Source organism: Pristiophorus japonicus, unplaced genomic scaffold, assembly GCF_044704955.1.
Source record: "Pristiophorus japonicus isolate sPriJap1 unplaced genomic scaffold, sPriJap1.hap1 HAP1_SCAFFOLD_389, whole genome shotgun sequence".
Lineage (NCBI taxonomy): Eukaryota > Metazoa > Chordata > Chondrichthyes > Pristiophoridae > Pristiophorus > Pristiophorus japonicus.
Genome location: NW_027253750.1, coordinates 625,094 through 642,443, shown reverse-complemented (window position 1 = coordinate 642,443; position 17,350 = coordinate 625,094). Strand labels below are relative to the sequence as shown.

General features: G+C 43.3%; 1 protein-coding gene across 1 annotated transcript; it reads left to right on the top strand.

The window, feature by feature from the left end:
- Positions 1 to 587: 587 nt before the first annotated feature.
- On the top strand, positions 588 to 13,994 carry LOC139250554 (heme-binding protein 2-like; the record flags this gene model as incomplete). Its single annotated transcript, XM_070872943.1, has 5 exons — positions 588 to 677; positions 1,380 to 1,500; positions 4,644 to 4,780; positions 10,640 to 10,803; positions 12,683 to 13,994. Coding segments are annotated over 5 exons (594 nt in total), but the record flags the coding sequence as incomplete, so codon positions are not given.
- Positions 13,995 to 17,350: the final 3,356 nt, after the last annotated feature.

The window sequence follows — 17,350 nt, the reverse complement described above, 5'->3', positions numbered from 1 at the left end:
CTCCTCAGTGAATACCGAACCAAAGTACTTGTTCAATTGGTCCACCATTTCTTTGTTCCCCGTTATGACTTCCCGATTCTGACTGCAGGGGATCTACGTTTGTCTTTACTAACCTTTTTCTCTTTACATATCTATAGAAACTTTTGCAATCCGTCTCAATGTTCCCTGCAAGCTTCTTCTCGTACTCCATTTTCCCTGCCCTAATCAAACCCTTTGTCCTCCTCTGCTGAGTTCTAAATTTCTCCCAGTCCCCGGGTTCGCTGCTATTTCTGGCCAATTTGTATGCCACTTCCTTGGCTTTAATGCTATCCCTGATTTCCCTTGATAGCCACGGTTGAGCCACCTTCCCTTTTTTATTTTTACGCCAGATAGGAATGTACAATTGTTGTAGTTCATCCATGCGGTCTCTAAATGTCTGCCATTGCCCATCCACAGTCAACCCCTTCAGTATCATTCGCCAATCTATCCTAGCCAATTCACGCCTCATACCTTCAAAGTTACCCTTCTTTAAGTTACCCTTCTTTAAGTAAGAAACAGTGGTCAAGAATGGTTTGGCTAATCTTCGCTCCTAATTGTTCTTTTATTTTTCTCTGAGCAGTTATACTGAACCAGCTCACTGCAGAGAAGGGAAGGAATGTATCAATTATGATCTTGTTTGTGAAAACCCAGATTATGAGGTGAGATGCAGAGCGCAGACCTAATTTTCATTTGTGGAATAAACAGATAAAATGCATATCTTTTAAGAAGATGGGATGTTTATACACCCCATATGAAATGGGTTTCCTTTTTGCTTGTTGTTTATTCTGGATGAGTAGAAATTGAAAAAGAAGCGTTGGATTCTGTCAGTAGTTCTTTCATTAGGTCTTCAAGACAAAACAGCACTGTATAATACAGCCAATAAAGGATTGCTGGAGAATGTATTTAATCCCTACTAAATAATTAATGGCACTTAAAAGAGCAATTCATGGTATTAAAATAGCAATTGATTGATACAATGGGTAAAGACACTGTCTTTTCACCATTGGACAGGATTTGGATTTGATCCAGACCAGGCTGACAAACAAAATTTTTTTTTCTATGCCAGTTGGAAGCTACCCACACGGAATGAGGTGGGGCCGTCTCAGTCTCAGCCTTGCTTCTAGTGGGTATGGATCCAGACAACACGTCCCACTTGGTCCAAACCAACACTCACACTAAGAGATCCAGATAGTCAGTGTGAGAAATGGGAGGAAATCGCAAGGGTGTCGTGGGGGTTCTCTTTTGAAGTTGGAGTTAAGATATGTTTTGTTTGGACTAAGTTGTTAGAAATTCAGCTGGTTTGGCAGTGAACAGGCTGCGTCGTGTTTAACCACTGATTTTCTTTGCTGTTTCACATGCAGGTTCGTCATTATAATGCTTCAAAGTGGGCTGCGACCAACGTTACATCCCTTTTTATGGAATTCGCTAGCTATCAAGGATTCATGAAGCTCTTTAAGTACATCCAGGGCAAAAATGAAGAAGGTACAAAAAAGACAACAAAAATTAAATATAACAGCGACAATCATAGAAACATAGAAAAACATAGAAAATAGGTGCAGGAGTAGGCCATTCGGCCCTTCGAGCCTGCACCGCCATTCAATAAGATCATGGCTGATCATTCACCTCAGTACCCCTTTCCTGCTTTCTCTCCATACCCCTTGATCCTTTAGCCATAAGGGCCACATCTTACTCCCTCTTGAGTATATCCAATGAACTGGCATCAACAACTCTCTGCGGGAGAGAATTCCACAGGTTAATAACTCTCTGAGTGAAGAAGTTTCTCCTCATCTCAGTCCTAAATGGCTTACCCCTTATCCTTAGACTGTGTCCCCTGGTTCTGGACTTCTCCAACATCGGGAACATTCTTCCTGCATCTAATCTGTCCAGTCTCGTCAGAATTTTATGTATTTCTATGAGATCCCCTATCATCCTTCTAAACTCCAGTGAATACAGGTCCAGTCGATCCAGTCTCTCCTCATATGTCAGTCCTGCCATCCCGGGAATCAGTCTGGTGAACCTTCGCTACACTCCCTCAATAGCAACAGCGTCCTTCCTCAGATTAGGAGACCAAAACTGAACACAATATTGCAGATGAGGCCTCACCAAGGCCCTGTAGAACTGCAGTAAGACCTCCCTGCTCCTATACTCAAATCCCCTAGCTATTAAGGCCAACATACCATTTGCCTTCTTCACCACCTGCTGTACCTGCATGCCAACTTTCAATGACTGATGAACCATGACACCCAGGTCTCGTTGCACCTCCCCTTTTCCTAATCTACTGCCATTCAGATAATATTCTGCCTTCATGTTTTTGCCACCAAAGTGGATAACCTCACATTTATCCACATTATACTGCATCTGTCATGCATTTGCCCACTCACCTAACCTGTCCAAGTCACCCTGCAGCCTCTTAGCGTTCTTCTCACAGCTCACACCGCCACCCAGCTTAGAGTCATCTGCAAACTTGGAGATATTACACTCAATTCCTTCATCTAAATCATTAATGTAAATTGTAAATAGCTGGGGTTCCAGCACTGAGCCCTGCGCCACCCCACTAGTCACTGCCTGCCATTCTGAAAAGGACCCGTTTATCCCGACTCTCTGCTTCCTGTCTGCCAACCAGTTCTCTATCCACGTCAGTACATTACCCCCAATACCATGTGCTTTAATTTTGCACACCAATCTTTTGTGTGGGACCTTGTCAAAAGCCTTTTGAAAGTCCAAATACACCACATCCAATTGCTTAATATTTGAAAAATGCATTCCAACTTACGTCTATGTAGTGCTGCTTTGGAGAAGAGATTGGTGGAATGCAGGCACCTCCCCACAGAGAGGGAGGAAAAATTAAAGGGCACTCACCCAAGGTTGTTCTTGCACTGCTTCCAAGCAACTGCTTTCAGAGCAGATAAAGCCTGAGAGAAGGCTGTCCATCTACTCGTCCTCTCAACCAGGGACCATGTGTGGCACAAGAGCACGCAGGCAACTTGGAGGGGTAACACCATCCTAAAAAATAATCAAAACCATTTTTATGGAAAGTCGTTTTTTCTGATAGCCCATTAAAAGCACATTGCACAATTACCTAATGAAGCAAAGAGGTGAGTTTTCAAGAGGAAGTTAAAGAAGCAGAGTAAGGTGTAGAGGCATCTCGGTTTAGGGGAAGGAATTCCAAAGAATGGGACCTAGGAGACTGGCCGCAATAGTTGGGCAACAAGAGAAAGCAATTCACAACTGGCTGGAGTCATAGTAAAAGATATCTTGGGAGGGGCTGTCGGATCTTACAGAGGCAAGGCCACAGATGAAATGGTTGGAAAGTAACAGCGAGGATATGGAGACAGAAACTTAGTTCAGATCGAACAGATCTCCAAGGATGCAAATAGTCTGATTAAGGCTGAAACGGTGGCCGGGGAAGGGAATGGATCCAGTGACAAGTGGAAGAAATCAGCAGTGGGGACTGAATACAGTGGCATCAGTCTTCCGCATACTTACCTGGAAGAATTTACAGTTTAGCGAAGACTGCATGTCAGACAAACACCATCAGCACAGAGGCAATGGAGGGATCAAGGAAGGTGATTAAGAGGTACAGCTAGGTGTTGTCGGTGTATATGTGGAATTTGATCAGAAAATGTAACCAAGGACAACAGATTGACGAGGAAGAAGTGATCAAGGTTGGAACCTTGGGGAACTCTGAAGATGATACATAGAAATACAGAAAAGTTACAACACATAAACAGGTCATGAAGCCTTCCACATGAGCCAAATAGTTCTATTCACATTTACCCACCCTGTTCCTGTGTTGTAGCTACTATGTATTTCTATACATAATGCACTATGATTACAGTACCAGAGAATGTACCAGAGATATCGATCCTTGAGATTGTGAAGATGGGTGAGGGTTTCAGCTGCAGTGGGGTGAAATAGAGAATACAGGCATTGCAGGTGAAAGATGACAGTCTTGGTAAAGAATTAGACGTGGGATTGAAAGTTCAGTTCAAGGTCAAATCGTTTTGAGAAGATTTTTAAAGAGACAGAGGTAGAAAAGTGAAGAGATTTAAGAAAGAAATTCCACTGAGTAGGAGCAAGGCTGTTGAAGGCTTTATCACCAATGGTGAGCCAAGGGGGAATACACAAAAAGTCGGAATCAGAGGAGCAGGGTGTTTGGGGGTAGGAATGAAGAGCTGGAGCAGGTTGCAGAGATAAGGTGGGGCGAGGATGTGGTGAGAGTAAACGATGAGGACTAAGATTTTAAATTTAAGGCATTAGGGGACACGGAGCCAATATAGGCCAGCAAGCACAAGGGTGATGAGTGAGCAGTACTTAATGCAGGACACAGTCACCCACATTGCTTGATTAATCTTATCTTGTCTTCTATTAAACTCGGTAGTGCCTTGCACCTCCATCTACCATCTAGTTTTTGCAGACAAAGGTCAGTATATTAACAGGGTATATGGATTTTTGTCTGGAATATAGGCGGGATTTCTCCCAGTCTTTCACGGTAACTTCAGCGTTTACTCCGTTTTTCCAGGATTTCTGCCAATCCTCCCCCAAAGTTACAGCGGCAGATCGGGAGTCTCTACGGATATTCCACCCCATTGTGAACAAATATTAACAGTGTTCTTTCAACACAGGCAAGCAAATCGATATGACAACTCCTGTTCTGCTCAAGATACCTCAAAGTGAAGGAATAGGATTCAAGAACTACATCATCCACTTTTTGCTGCCAGCTGAGTATCAGCAGAGCCCCCTTGCACCCATTGACACTGATGTAAGTAGCTCGATAGTTCACAACTTATAAAATGTACTTTGGACCAGAGTTTTGTTTGCCTCATTTCTTTCATTTCCTGCCCCTTTAATTTCCCCCTGTAATATATATCATTCTCTGGATAAAGGGTGGGACAGACAACCAGCTCCAAGACTTTGATGATTGCCACTCTTCATACGGCCATCAAATGGTACACAACTCGACAGAGTGAATCACTCTTTAATTTCACTCCCTCCATGTGAGGAATACAGCTGGCCACTCAGAATAATCCCTGATGCTGTGTTGCAGATCAGGAGCTCTGCGAGTGGGAAATCAAAAGAAGGGGGGAGTTATTTCCTACATATTCAAACTTGCCGTCCTAAAACTGGACTTAATGACCATTGTGCTACCGAAGCAGAAAAAGAGTGCGTCATTTGATCCGGTTCATTAACCCAGATTGGCAACAATCACTTGATTCTTCTCTATTACTTCATGACTCAGCATATTAGAACATAAATGCACTGCATCACAATGTCTGTAAACTATTTTCTTATGTAGCTGTCGCTGGGGAGTCACAACTGCAGTTGTATCTCTCCAGGCAGCCACTCTGTTTCTGTTACCTCAAACAAGGAAGTTTTATGTATATTTGTTCCCTATTTAAATGTTTCTCATCTTAACATCTCCCATCACCATGCACCAGAGGTCAATGATTTCACTGACTCCCAAACATCCAGCAGCATTACTTGTCAATGTACAGGAAAGGCATAGGACAGCTCATTTGTCCTCTGATTTTCTGCCTTGAGGGGTAGCATCATGTCTCTGCTTAACACCTGTCAAACACATGCTGAATTAGAGGCACAAACCGACAATATACCATTTTATGGCACCAGATTACTACTAAAAAAATCAAGTTTTAATGTAGGGATTTCTCTTATCACATTAAGCAACCGATTCCTGTACACTGTCTAGAAACATAGAAACATAGAAAATAGGTGCAGGAGGAGGCCATTCAGCCCTTCTAGCCTGCACCGCCATTCAATGAGTTCATGGCTGAACATGCAAATTCAGTACCCCATTCCTGCTTTCTCGCCATACTCCTTGATCCCCCGAGTAATAAGGACTTCATCTAACTCCCTTTTGAATATATTTAGTGAATTGGCCTCAACAACTTTCTGTGGTAGAGAATTCCACAGGTTCACCACTCTCTGGGTGAAGAAGTTTCTCCTCATCTCGGTCCTAAATGGCTTACCCCTTATCCTTAGGCTGTGACCCCTGGTTCTGGACTTCCCCAACATTGGGAACATTATTCCTGCATCTAACCTGTCTAAACCCATCAGAATTTTAAACGTTTCTATGAGGTCCCCTCTCATTCTTCTGAAATCCAGTGAATACAAGCCCAGTTGATCCAGTCTTTCTTGATAGGTCAGTCCCGCCATCCCGGGAATCAGTCTGGCGAACCTTCGCTGCACTCCCTCAATAGCAAGAATGTCCTTCCTCAGGTTAGGAGACCAAAACTGTACACAATACTTCAGGTGTGGCCTCACCAAGGCCCTGTACAACTGTAGCAACACCTCCCTGCCCCTGTACTCAAATCCCCTCGCTATGAAGGCCAACATGCCATTTGCTTTCTTAACCGCCTGCTGTACCTGCATGCCAACCTTCAATGACTGATGTACCATGACACCCAGGTCTCGTTGCACCTCCCCTTTTCCTAATCTGTCACCATTCAGATAATAGTCTGTCTCTCTGTTTTTACCACCAAAGTGGATAACCTCACATTTATCCACATTATACTTCATCTGCCATGCATTTGCCCACTCACCTAACCTATCCAAGTCACTCTGCAGCCTCATAGCATCCTCCTCGCAACTCACACTGCCACCCAACTTAGTGTCATCCGCAAATTTGGAGATACTACATTTAATCTCCTCGTCTAAATCATTAATGTACAGTGTAAACAGCTGGGGCCCCAGCACAGAACCTTGCGGTACCCCACTAGTCACTGTCTGCCATTCTGAAAAGTCCCCATTTACTCCTACTCTTTGCTTCCTGTCTGACAACCAGTTAAGAATATAAGAACATAAGAATTAGGAACAGGAGTAGGCCATCTAGCCTCTCGAGCCTGCTCCGCCATTCAATAAGATCATGGCTGATCTGGTCGTGGACTCAGCTCCACTTACCCGCCCTCTCCCCGTAACCCTTAATTCCCTTATCTATCTATCTTTGACTTGAAAACATTCAATGAGCCAGCCTCAACTGCTTCCTTGGGCAGAGAATTCCACAGATTCACAACCCTCTGGGAGAAGAAATTCTTTCTCAAATCGGTTTTAAATTGGCTCCCCCGTATTTTGAGGCTGTGCCCCCTAGTTCTAGTCTCCCCCACCAATGGAAACAGCCTCTCTGCCTCTATCTTGTCTATCCCTTTCATGATTTTAAATGTTTCTATAAGATCACCCCTCATCCTTCTGAACTCCAAGGAGTAAAGACCCAGTCTACTCAATCTATCATCATAAGGTAACCCCCTCATTTCTCGAATCAGCCTAGTGAATCGTCTCTGTACCCCTTCCAAAGCTAGTATATCTTTCCTTAAGTAAGGTGACCAAAACTGCACGCAGTACTCCAGGTGCGGCCTCACCAATACCTTATACAGTTGCAGCAACACCTCTCTGCTTTTGTACTCCATCCCTTTCGCAATGAAGGCCAACATTCCATTTGCCTTCCTGATTACCTGCTGCACCTGCAAACTAACCTTTTGGGATTCATGCACAAGGACCCCCAGGTCCCTCTGCACCTCAGCATGTTGTAATTTCTCCCCATTCAAATAATATTCCCTTTTACTGTTTTTTTTCCCAAGGTGGATGACCTCACACTTTCCGACATTGTATTCCATCTGCCAAACCTTAGCCCATTCGCTTAACCTATCCAAATCTCCTTGCAGCTTGAGTCCTCTACACAACCCGCTTTCCCACTAATATTAGTGTCATCTGCAAATTTTGTTGCACTACACTCTGTCCCCTCTTCTAGGTCATCTATGTATATTGTAAACAGTTGTGGTCCCAGTACTGATCCCTGTGGCACACCACTAACCACTGATTTCCAACCGGAAAAGGACCCATTTATCCCGACTCTCTGCTTTCTGTTCGCCAGCCAATTCTCTATCCATGCTAATACATTTCCTCTGACTCCGCGTACCTTTATCTTCTGCAGTAACCTTTTGTGTGGCACCTTATCGAATGCCTTTTGGAAATCTAAATACACCACATCCACCGGTACACCTCTATCCACCATGCTCGTTATATCCTCAAAGAATTCCAGTAAGTTAGTTAAACATGATTTTCCTTTCATGAATCCATGCTGTGTCTGCTTGATTGCACTATTCCTATCCAGATGTCCCGCTATTTCTTCCTTAATGATAGTTTCAAGCATTTTCCCCATTACATATGTTAAACTAACCGGCCTATAGTTACCTGCCTTTTGCCTGCCCCCTTTTTTAAACAGAGGCGTTACATTAGCTGCTTTCCAATCCGCGGGTACCTCCCCAGAGTCCAGAGAATTTTGGTAGATTATAACAAATGCATCTGCTATAACTTCCGCCATCTCTTTTAATATCCTGGGATGCATTTCATCAGGACCAGGGGACTTGTCTACCTTCAGTCCCATTAGTCTGTCCAGCACTACCTCCCTAGTGATAGTGATCATCTCAAGGTCCTCCCTTCCCACATTCCTATGACCAGCAATTTTTGGCATGGTTTTTGTGTCTTCCACTGTGAAGACGGAAGCAAAATAATTGTTTGAGGTCTCAGCCATTTCCACATTTCCCATTATTAAATCCCCCTTTTCATCTTCTAAGGGACCAACATTTACTTTAGTCATTCTTTTCCGTTTTATATATCTGTAAAAGCTTTTACTATCTGTTTTTATGTTTTGCGCAAGTTTACCTTCGTAATCTATCTTCCCTTTCTTTATTGCTTTTTTTAGTCATTCTTTGCTGTTGCTTAAAATTTTCCCAATCCTCTAGTTTCCCACTAACCTTGGCCACCTTATACGCATTGGTCTTTGATTTGATACTTTCCTTTATTTCCTTGGTTATCCAGGGCTGGTTATCTCTTCTCTTGCCGCCCTTCTTTTTCACTGGAATATAATATAGTTCTCAATCCATGTCAGCACACTACCCCCAATCCCATGTGCTTTAACTTTGCACATTAATCTCTTGTGTGGGACCTTGTCGAAAGCCTTCTGAAAGTCCAAATATACCACATCAACTGGTTCTCCCTTGTCCACTCTACTGGAAACATCCTCAAAAAATTCCAGAAGATTTGTCAAGCATGATTTCCCTTTCACAAATCCATGCTGACTTGGACCTATCATGTCACCTCTTTCCAAATGCGCTGCTATGACATCCTTAATAATTGATTCCATCATTTTACCCACTACCGATGTCAGGCTGACCGGTCTATAATTCCCTGTTTTCTCTCTCCCTCCTTTTTTAAAAAGTGGGGTTACATTGACTACCCTCCACTCCATAGGAACTGATCCAGAGTCAATGGAATGTTGGAAAATGACTGTCAATGCATCCGCTATTTCCAAGGCCACCTCCTAGAGTACTCTGGGATGCAGTCTATCAGGCCCTGGGGATTTATCGGCCTTCAATCCCATCGATTTCCCCAACACAATTTCCCGACTAATAAGGATTTCCCTCAGTTCCTCCTCCTTACGAGACCCTCTGATCCCTTTTATATCCGGAAGGTTGTTTGTGTCCTCCTTAGTGAATACCGAACCAAAGTACTTGTTCAATTGGTCCGCCATTTCTTTGTTCCCCATTATGACTTCCCCTGATTCTGACTGCAGGGGACCTACGTTTGTCTTTACAAACCTTTTTCTCTTTACATATCTATAGAAACTTTTGCAATCCGTCTTAATGTTCCCTGCAAGCTTCTTCTCGTACTCCATTTTTCCTGCCCTAATCAAACCCTTTGTCCTCCTCTGCTGAGTTCTAAATTTCTCCCAGTCCCCGGGTTCGTTGCTATTTCTGGCCAATTTGTATGCCACTTCCTTGGCTTTAATACTATCCCTGATTTCCCTTGATAGCCACGGTTGAGCCACCTTCCCTTTTTTATTTTTACGCCAGACAGGAATGTACAATTGTTGTAGTTCATTCATGCGGTCTCTAAATGTCTGCCATTGCCCATCCACAGTCAACCCCTTAAGTATCATTCGCCAATCTATCCTAGCCAATTCACGCCTCATACCTTCAAAGTTAGCCTTCTTTAAGTTCTGGACCATGGTCTCTGAATTAACTGTTTCATTCTCCATCCTAATGCAGAATTCCACCACATTATGGTCACTCTTCCCCAAGGGGCCTCGCACAACGAGATTGCTAATTAATCCTCTCTCATTGCACAACACCCAGTCTAAGATGGCCTCCCCCCTAGTTGGTTCCTCGACATATTGGTCTAGAAAACCATCCCTTATGCACGCCAGGAAATCCTCCTCCACCGTATTGCTTCCAGTTTGGTTAGCCCAATCTATGTGCATATTAAAGTCACCCATTATAATTGCTGCACCTTTATTGCATGCACACCTAATTTCCTGTTTGATGCCCTCCCCAACATCACTACTACTGTTTGGAGGTCTGTACACAACTCCCACTAACGTTTTTTGCCCTTTGGTGTTCTGCAGCTCTACCCATATAGATTCCACATCATCCAAGCTAATGTCCTTCCTAACTATTGCATTAATCTCCTCCTTAACCAGCAATGCTACACCACCTCCTTTTCCTTTTATTCTATCCTTCCTGAATGTTGAATACCCCTGGATGTTGAGTCTACTTTTCCAATTTCTATCTACTGACATATAATTAATTTTTTCTTTTATATGAAACAGGTTTATTTCATTGACTTCCCAGAGATGAACGCTTATGTGAAATCCTTTGGTGGTTGGTTATTGACATTGAGTTCAGAACTCTATTCCTCAAAACTGAAACAACAGCTGAATAATGCTTCCCAGCTCTTTGATTCCAGTTATTACTATGGTGCTTGCTACAACAGGTAAAGACATAGAGCAAGTTTAGGAGACTGTTGCTTTAATTCAATGGTTAGCTGGATAATGGAGTGAACAGAATGCCCATCTGCAATCCTTTCTATATAGTTCACAAATTTAACCATGCTGAAATGGGGAGACACCAACTCCAGATGGCCAATGTCATCGTAGCACAGATGGAGATTTCATCATCATCATCATAGGTAGTGCATTCTCAGGTGACTAAACAGTCCAATACGGGAATTACAGTCTCTCAAAGGTGGGACAGACAGTCATTGGAGGAAAGGGTGGGTGTGGCGTCTGGTTTGCCGCACGCTCCTTCCGCTGCCTGCGCTTGTTTTCTGCATGCTCTCGGCAACGAGACTCGAGGTGCTCAGCACCCTCCTGGATGCTCTTCCTCCACTTAGGGTGGTCTTTGGCCAGGGACTCACAGGTGTCAGTGGGGATGTTGCACTTAATCAAGGAGGCTTTGAGAGTTCCTTGAAAAGTTTCCTCTGTCCACCTGGGGCTCGCTTGCCGAGTTGAGCGCTTGCTTTGGTAGTCTTATGTTGGGCATGCGAACAATGCGGCCCGCCGAACGGAACTGGTCGAGTGTGGTCAGTGCTTCGATGCTGGGGATGTTGGCCTGATCGAGAACACTGACGTTGGTGCATCTGTCCTCCCAGGGGATTTGCAGGATCTTGCGGAGACATTATTGGTGGTATTTCTCCAGCGATTTGAGGTGTCTACTGTATATGGTTCGCGTCTCTGAGCCATACAGGAGGGCGGGTATCACTCCAGCCCTGTAGACCATAAGCTTGGTGCCAGATTTGAGGGCCTGATCTTCGAACACTCTATTCCTCAGGCGGCCGAAGGCTGCGCTGGCGCACTGAAGGCGGTATTGAACCTCATCGTCAATGTCTGCCCTTGCTGATAATAGGCTCCCGAGGTATGGAAAGTGGTCCACGTTGTCCAGGGCCGCGCCGTGGATCTTGATGACTGGGGGGCAGTGCTGTGTGGCGGGGTCAGGTTGGTACAGGACCTTTGCCTTACGGATGTTAGTGTAAGGCCCATGCTTTTATATGCTTCGGTGAAGATGTTGATGATGACTTGGAGTTCAGCCTCTGAATGCGCGCAGACGCAAGCATCGTCCGCGTACTGTAATTCAGCAACAGAGGATGGGACAGTCTTGGATCTGGCCTGGAGGCGACAAAGGTTGAACAGGTTCCCACTGGTTCTATAGTTTGGTTCCACTCCAGCGGGGAGCTTGTGAATGTGAGGTGGAGCATTGCAGCGAGGAAGATCGAGAAGAGGATTGGCGCAATGACGCAGCCTTACTTGACCCCAGTCCGGATGCTGATTTGGTCTGTGGTGGATCCGTTGGTCTGGATCATGGCTTGCATGAGATCTGGGAGCAGGGTGACTCTCCATGCTCTCAGGTGCAGATGATGTGAGTGAGATCCAAGAAAGGTGAAGGGAAGGGAATACTTTTATAAAGCTATATAAACAGTGACCTCAAGAGCAATGCAGTGTTGGTATGAATTAGTGCTCCAACATGGGGCAATTGGAAATGGGTGTGCAGCTGTGATTCCTCATATGATGAAAGTGGAATCTTGTCGATTCCACTGTCAAGAGAAGCCAAGCAAAGACAAGATGCCTCCCACCTGAAGGAAAACAGATTCAGTGTGTGCATACCCTTAATAGTGGCTTGCTCTGGAGGCAGATTGCATCTATCTTCCTTGGTTTTTTTTGTCTCCCCCACATTAGCTCAGAAGAGGTGGAAGTTGAAGAAAAACAGCAGGGGCAATGTCCCATTCTGTAATGAGCATTATGTATATTCACTTGCAAGTATTCACTTCAATAAAAATGGATGCTATTAAGATCAACCTTTATTTCTTTTTCATGTAGACCGATGACATTAGTTGATCGGCACAATGAAGTATGGTATATCGCAGAAGGAACTCCAGCATGTCCAACCGCAGCCCCCTAATCTCACCAAAAAAGACCAACTGAAGAACTTTCCATGAGACTTACAATTCAATATCTGTAACCATAGCTTTTAGATTTTAGCTTCATAGAACGAAACATGCGATTATTATCTGTCTGAATCGAGGGATCATATCTAATGACATACTCTTTGTCTGCTTCAAAAACACATTGGTCATTAATTCCAGTATTCAGGTGGCAAGGTTGGACTGGGAAGGAACCACAATATGGAGCCTCCTCTTCAACATAAGTGTTTTGTTCGTTCAGTCAACTGCTATCCTAATTCAGGCAAGTATTGATACTCAACTACTAGAAATTAAAAAATTGGCTCCCCTTCTGCAGTTCTGTCCCTTTCTTGCCGATTCAATGCCATAACTCACAGCTGATAATTGGCTACATGAACACCCTTCAGGCATTGGAAAAACTGATTTATAATCAGCTACTAGAATACATGCAAGAATGCCCAACCCATCCTCTCTAACCCTTGGATGGCCTGCTCACTGTGTGACAAACCTGTACCCAAACACTTCATGGCACAAAAGGTTACCTCACCAATGTGCAACTCCAACTGCAATTGGAGGTTAGAATTTTTTCTTTTAAGGATGTTTTGGTCCAGAGCCACAGACTGAGCTCCAGGTATGACCATCGAAAACAGGAGCTAAATTAATTGCGCTGATATGGCTTCTAAAGAGTAAAAGTGACATTAAATAATTATTTATTCAAATGTTTCAGTCTTGTACTTTTCCAATACTCAAGCTCTGCCACTAGTTAGTAATGGACCACAAAACTGCCCTTGAGGTGTCCTGAAACAATAATTGAGTACTGTGGCATTTCAACATAGTACATGTTCATACTTTAATTCCTGGTTTGTCAGGCTTTAATGGATAATTACTTATGCCACCATACCTCAGACTATGGAAGTGTTCTGCAAATTTCAACCTTGACTGTAATCTATTCAAGATGCTGTTATGTTGTCCTTTCAGATGCACATCTGAAATATTGGAAAGAAAATATGAACACCTCACTGACAGATTAGTTTCAGTTTTTCCCCAAAACCGCGTTACTAAGTTTAAAGTTTCATTTCTTTAATAGGCTCTAGGAAGAAGTGTGGGGAACATGCAAGGTTGCTTTTTTATTATATTTTGCATCATTATTGAATCTGGTTTTCTATATATCTTAATATTGAATAGAATATAGAAATGCAAGCAATCATGAAATACTTCATTTTATTTCAATAAAGTAATTACACGTGTATATTGTTTGTGTGTGTTCTGTGACAGGCTTTCCGTTATTGCTTTCTGTTGATATGAAGTGGTACTAGAATGGAAACACATCTCCAAATCAGACTCTCTAGTCTACAAACTATGTCACTAGGGAATCTAATACGGCCAGAGTGATCTCCTGGACTAGTTTCAATCGCCTGGATGGGTCGAAGAGGAATTTTCCCAGATTTTATTCCCCAATTGGCCTGGGTTATTATCTGTTTTTTTTCCTCTCCCAGGAGATCGCATGGGGTGGAGTGTAAAATGTTGCGGTGCATGGGGTATCGCAGTTGTGTGGGGCGGACTGGTTGGGCCGGTTGCTCTTTACCTTTCCGCCATTGTTCATAGGTTTATATGTAACCTTCAGGACTGCTGACCGAGGGCCGTGTGGCTCTTTGTCAGCCGGCGCGGACACAATGGGCCAAAATGGCCCCCTTCTGCGCTGTAAATTTCTATGTTTCTATGTCACACAGAATTCTTCCATGAAGAAAGTTTCTTTTGACACAGTAAAGAAAGAGAGGGGGAAGAAATGATAGGGTAAATTTTTTCTTTTTTTTACTGCCGGCAAGAAGCCTCAGCTGCTGCGTGGAAATCACACATTCACATTCATTTTAATAGATGGAAAATCAGGGGTGGCTGGTATGAAATTTCCCCAATATCCACTCCTAACTCGTGAGGCTTCCTCCCAGGAGCACAAAAGAAGCAAATTTACCCCTGTAATGTATACACCTGTGAGCATGCTCATGGGTTTGTGGAGCTGTAAAACAAAGAAAAACAAAAAAAGTATGAAAAAAGAGTGCAGTTAAAAGTGTCTGGAGTGTCCCCTAGATCGAGGGGGCACTTGATCTAATGTTTGTTTTGTTCCCCCCCCAAAAGAGTTGTGGTGCTGTTGCACATCATCACCACCAGCAACCAAATGTTAATTTGATTTAATTTTCCGTTATTAAAGTTTTATTTGGAAATTTGTGGGCTCTAGTGCCTTTACCAAAAGGGGGCACTTGAGTTAATGTTCTATTAAAATAGTTGTGGAGTTGTTGCACTGTGAGTGGCTAAGCCAGTCATGTGATATAGAAACATAGAAAATAGGTGCAGGAGCAGGCCATTCGGCCCTTCTAGCCTGCACCGCCATTCAATGAGTTCATGGCTGAACATGCAACTTCAGTACCCCATTACTGCTTTCTTGCCATACCCCTTGATCCCCCTAGTAGCAAGGACTACATCTAACTCCTTTTTGAATATATTTATGAATTGGCCTCAACAACTTCCTGTGGTAGAGAATTCCCCAGGTTCACCACTCTCTGGGTGAAGAAGTTTCTCCTCATCTCGGTCCTAAATGGCTTCCCTCTTATCCTTAGACTGTGACCTCTGGTTCTGGACTTCCCCAACATTGGGAACATTCTTCCTGCATCTAACCTGTCTAAACCCGTCAGAATTTTAAACATTTCTATGAGGTCCCCTCTCATTCTTCTGAACTCCAGTGAATACAAGCCCAGTTGATCCAGTCTTTCTTGATATCCAGATGTTAACAAGACTCAATAAAACCCTAGTTAATTAAGTTCAAGTTCTCCACGATGAGGCATGCAGTTGTGAACCTGGTGAATGAAATGGTAGGGTTCAGTTTGATTGTGAAACTTTTGTTAATAAACCAGCTAGTTCCTTACAGCAAATGTGTAGCTGTGAATTCTTAAGCAAAGAACCCATGAAGCAAATACAATACAACCCCAATCTCTCTTCCTGTGGAAAAAATATATAAATGTTGCTTTTCTACTGACCACATGGGTAATCTGATTTCACACTTCTGCTGGTACTGTTTCGCAAGTAGTTACAGGAAAGATTACAAAAATAAGCTTTCCTTCTGCTCTTCAGCTTCCATGCTGCTTACCTGGCTTCAGTTTTCAGTGATGTCCAGACTTCTTGAATGCTCTCTCACTTTCAGTGGAGCTGTGTTACCCAGATCTGTAACATTGGGATGACATGTATGATTAGCAAAGAGCTGGTACAGACTGTAAACCCATTTGTACACATGGAGCTTACAGAAATATTTAAAAAGTGCAGGAAAAGCACATCAAATAAGCCTGAAAGATTTAATGTGCGGTTTTACTGAAATGGAACGAGATGGCAATTAGCAGCTTTACAGTGAATAGGCTCTGTTATTTCCCAAGTTCACTTCTTTTATTTCTCCCACCTGGTGCTGAGACTGGTGATAACATAATTACAGTTCAGAGGGTTTCCCTCTGTTATCCTGTGATAAACCTCTTTGACTCTTTATTTCAAATGTGATGACACACTGACTGAATTTGCATAACCTTTCAAGTAGATAATTACCTCAGCCCCACTCCTCCAGTAAAGAAGGATTTTTATGGGAAACAAAAATAAAGTTGATCAGCAAATATGTGAAAAGCTATAGGAGCAATCTGCAGCATGTGCTGCAGCTGATCAGTGATCTTTGGTGCGGTGCCCACTCACAATGAATGTGGGCCTATACTCCTCTTAACTGTCCAACACGCCCTTACTCAAGAAAAGTCCATCTTTGGGCTCCCAGGATATGGCAGAAGTGTCAAATGGCTACTTTGCACCATTCTTCACTACTGAAGATGATGCTGCCTTACCAATAATAAAATATAGAATTGATGTTAAAAATGAAAGTATCAAAGTGGATGCTGATACATTCCTGGCTAGAATAAGAGATCTCACCACCACTCAGACTGCTGGTCCTGACAGCATTCTCCCGAGGCTGCACTAATGAATGGGGGTTGTGCTGTGTAAGTCTCTTGCTCAGAAATTTAAGAGCTTGCTGGGGGTTACCGATTGTTCCCATGAACTGGAGAGAGGCTGATGTGGTAAAATGAGCAGTAACTCAGAACTGCGATATTTATTACAGGCTCATTTGAGTATAGGCAAGTTGATAAAGGGATCATTGGAGATACACTGTACGATCACCTTGACTGAGATGGAGTTATTCAAAAGTCTCAACATTGCTTCTGGAAAAGAAGATCCTGTCTCACTAACCTGATCGCATTTTTTGAGGAAGTTACTAAGTTGCCGGATGTCAGAAGACCGGTCAACATTTTGCATCTTGATTTTCAAAATGCCTTTGAAAAGTGTTGCATGAAATACTGCTAAGTAAGGCAGAGTTTGTGGGATTGGTAGTCAGGTCTTGCGTTGAATAAGGAATTGGCTGCATGCCTGTAAACAGAATATAGTTATTAATGGCAGTGGTTTTGTGTGGGGAATCCCACAAGGATCACTGGTGTGGCCGTTGCTCTTCAACATAAGTCTCAATTGAATTAGATTATTTCAAGTTGTACAGATTGAAATGTTTAAAGAC